The following is a 3,451-nucleotide window of genomic DNA, read 5'->3' as shown; positions in this document are numbered from 1 at the left end:
CCGGGAGCCCCTGGGGGGGGAGCCCCCTGAGCCCCCTGGCAGAAAGCTGAGTGAGCAGAGAGCGGGGTCGGGGGGTGCGGTGGCTGACCTCTCCCCCAGTGCCCAGGCGCTCGCTGCGTCACTGGCAGTCACAGGGCTCTTGGTTCTTCCAGCCTAGTGACCCCTGACCTAGGTCGCAAGCCCAGGGCGCTTGTTATCAGCCAGCGTGGCGATCCTGTTGGCATCCTGGCCTTTCTCCGGCGGGCCACCCTCCATCCTGCCCTCCCACTGGCTCACAGGCAGCAACGAGGCCTTGTCCAGGGCAGTGGGGGCAGAACAGGTCTCTGCCGGCAGACCGCTGGGCAAGCCCGGCCCCTGCCCAGGAGTCCAGCAGTCCCAGTGCTGTGGCATGTGCTGCAGTGCTCAGAGCGCCTCCGGCTTCCTTCCTTGACGCGTGAGGGTTCAGGGCAGCCTGTTTCTTAGACTGGGACCCCCTCGGATGAACTGGGAACAAAGGGGGTGCAGCTCTGACTCCTGGTGGTGGTGGTTGGGGGGAGGGCTCCGTTGCTAGCCTATAGAGTATGGGTTTTCTGGTAGAGCCTCTCTGAGCCCCCTCTCCTGTCAGGCTTGCTCACGGACTGGGAGTCCGTCCATCCCCCTCCTCCCCTGTCTCTTCAACTCAGGCCTGACGCCCCCGAAAGGCAACTGCTTCTCCTCTGGGGAGGACCCTGGGCTGACACCAGCGACCCTGACCCGGCCTTGCCTCCGTGAGGCTCTTAGGTCCCTGGGTGGGTGTGCTCTGGGCAGGCTGCCACCACACTCCCCGTCTCCGCCGCTCTGTCGGCTTCGAGGTGCTGTCGGGCGTCCAACCAGGAGCGAGCCCAGAGCATCCCAAAATGTATGGCCGCTGGCAAGTCAGGAAGCCTCCTTTCCTCATCTGCCAGAGAGCATGGAGAGCCCGTCTCCAGAGCTGCCGTATGAGGTCATGCAGGGAGGGGCCTGGTGCCTGTGGTGAGGCTGCACCCAGTACACGTCCATCAGAAGAACCCCCGGCCTGGAGGGGCCTTGGCGGATCCTTCAGTGTAGTCCTCGGCCGGCTCCCCAGAGCGCGTGCAAGACCGGCTGCCGCTGGACCACCGGTCACGGGAAGACCAGGGGTGAAGCTGCCAGGCCCTGGACAGGCCTGGTTGGCTCCCACCCCCACCAGGGGCTGCCCTGCCCCCTCTGACAACTGCTCTTTCCTCCACAGGTATAGCCTTCACCGACCTCCCGGTAAGTGGTGGGCCTGACCCGCCTGTCCCCAAACCAGAAGGTGCGCTTTCAGCTCGAGGGTGTGGGGCTGTCCGCTGCCTGCCCCCTCCCCCATCCCCCCTCCAGGGGCAGGGCTGGGTCTTCCTCTAAAACTCGTGGCAGGTGACAGTAGTTTGGGTGGGTAGGGGTCGCTCTGTGTGACTTACAGCCGGTGGACGGGCTCACTGGAGACTCCCGGAGAGAGTGGGTGCCCTGGAGAGTGGCATCTGCCCCAACTCTCCCCTCAGGCCAGAGCAGTGAGCTCTGTGCTTCTCTCTTCTGGTAAAGAACGCACGCTCCTGACTAAGCTCTCAGAGTTCAGTCCTAAGGCCAGCCGGCCCTGCCCCCTTTGTTCTGAGCTCTCCCCTGCAGGGAGAGCCCCTACCCAGCTTGCTGGGAGCCTGGCCTGGGTTCTGGAAGGAGGGGAGGTTTGTTGCCTGGGGTAGGGAGAAAGGGGGAGTGCTTTGGGATCCTCACAAAATACCCTTGGGACCTGATGGCAGCACCCAGGGCTCTGGTGGATTATCTGGTCTGCGGGTCCCATCTTCTCTCCTACCTCGAGACCCTCCTCACAGAGGAGAGAATCCACCAACCCTGGGTGTGAGCGTTGTGGAGCCCCCCCAGGTGCTCAGAACACACGAGCACCCTGCTTCGTGGGAAGTGACAGGGTCAGCGAGGGGGGGTGGCGGCTGGCAGGGGTGGGCATGGAGGGGGATGGGAGCTGGGAGGGCAAGGAAGGAAGCCAGGTTCTCTCGGGATCTGAGCCCAGGGCGCAGGAAGGGCATGCGGGCCCTCAGGGCAGTGTGATGGGGTGAGAGGTTAGAGGGGCATGTGGGGCACAGGAGATAATGAGCCATGTGTGGCCTGGCACAAGCTGGCTTCAGAAGAGGTGGCCGTAGCAGGGGCCCCATGCCTGCCTGCCACTCAGTTCACTGGCTGAGCCTGCCTCCTTTCACTGAGTACAGACAGATGCAGGAAGGGCAGCCACTGTCTAGTCTTCCAAAGCTGCTCCCCTCCCCTCCATCCCCACCCGTCTTTCTCAGTGAAAGGGGCCCTGAGTTCTGACTCTGAGAGGAAATGCCCACTCCACGCCCACACCCATGCTGCAGCAGGTCTTCTGGGCTCACTTGCAGGCTGGGGAGCCCTGGCAGCCTTCTGGAGAGGGTCTCAGGCCTCAGGGACACCAACCACAGTGTCTGGGGCAGGACAGGGATCTCCCGCCCCTGTTGAAGCTTGCTCTTCTGTTGCTCTCTCCTGTCGAGCTTCAAGGGGTGTTGTTTCTGGTTGGGGGGCCAAGCATGGCCTGTCCTGCCCGCTCCAGCCCTAGCTGTGCCTCTCAGAGTCTGAGACCGGGGCTGGCAGCCAACCCCTTCCCTCCTCAGCCTTGAGAGGTGCCATCCTGGCCCTGGCCCTGGCCCTGGAGCCTCCTTGCCCTTGGACCTGACTGACACTTCCTTTCCTTCCTCAGGCCAACCTGTATCCCACCGTCGGCCTGCAGACACCCGGGGAGATTGTGGACGCCAACTTCGGGCAGCAGCCCTTCCTGTTTGACATCGAGGACTACATGCGGGAGTGGCGTGCCAAGGTGCAGGGCACCGTCCACTGCTTCCCCATCAGTGCCCGGCTTGGCGAGTGGCAGGCGGTGCTGCAGAAGTGAGTACCTCGCTCCCTGTCCTGGGCCTTTCCTTCCAGGTCACTGGCTGCTTCGACACTCTTCCCAGAATCCACTGCCCTGCTCTTCTCTACAGCTCCCACTCAGGGTTCCAGATGGGCAGGCCCGGATGTCAGCTCACTGGAGAGGCCCTGGCCCTGGCCCTGGCCCTTCCTCCAGGTGCTCTGTGGGTGCCTGCTCCGATGCTGGGTTCCTTTGCCAGGGCTGATGTAGCGAGGGCCTCAGACTTGGCGACATGAGACAGCAGTGTGTTGTCTTCTCGTTCAGGAGGATAGAGGTCTGGCAGCAATGAGGGACAGTCTTTCCTAGCCGTCCTTGGCCTTCATTGCCTGTGGCATCATAACCCCCATTGTCACATGGCCTGTCCCTGTGTCTGTCTGTCTCTCTCTCTCTCTCTCTCTCTCTCTCTCTCTCCCCTCTCCTGGCAGGGCAGCGGCACACTGGTTAGAGGTCAGCCTATCCTTTGGGGACACCATCCAACCCACACTAGGTGTCCTGTGGTCTTTTCCT

General features: G+C 63.1%; 1 protein-coding gene across 2 annotated transcripts in view; it reads left to right on the top strand.

The window, feature by feature from the left end:
* The window catches only part of RANBP10 (RAN binding protein 10), a 51,507-nt gene that overhangs the window by 38,779 nt on the left and 9,277 nt on the right, over window positions 1-3,451 (top strand). For both annotated transcript variants that reach the window (XM_004704603.3, XM_045293935.1), the window contains exons 5-6: window positions 1,229-1,251; window positions 2,738-2,922. In XM_004704603.3, the coding sequence (XP_004704660.1) occupies window positions 1,229-1,251; window positions 2,738-2,922 (208 nt within the window). The remainder of the gene's footprint in view (window positions 1-1,228; window positions 1,252-2,737; window positions 2,923-3,451) is intronic.

This window comes from Echinops telfairi, unplaced genomic scaffold (assembly GCF_000313985.2).
Source record: "Echinops telfairi isolate 266 unplaced genomic scaffold, ASM31398v2 ScPeMD7_2291;HRSCAF=2852, whole genome shotgun sequence".
In the NCBI taxonomy this organism is placed as follows: Eukaryota; Metazoa; Chordata; class Mammalia; order Afrosoricida; family Tenrecidae; genus Echinops; species Echinops telfairi.
Note: the sequence above shows the minus strand (reverse complement) of the source record. Positions and strands in the feature narration are given on the sequence as shown.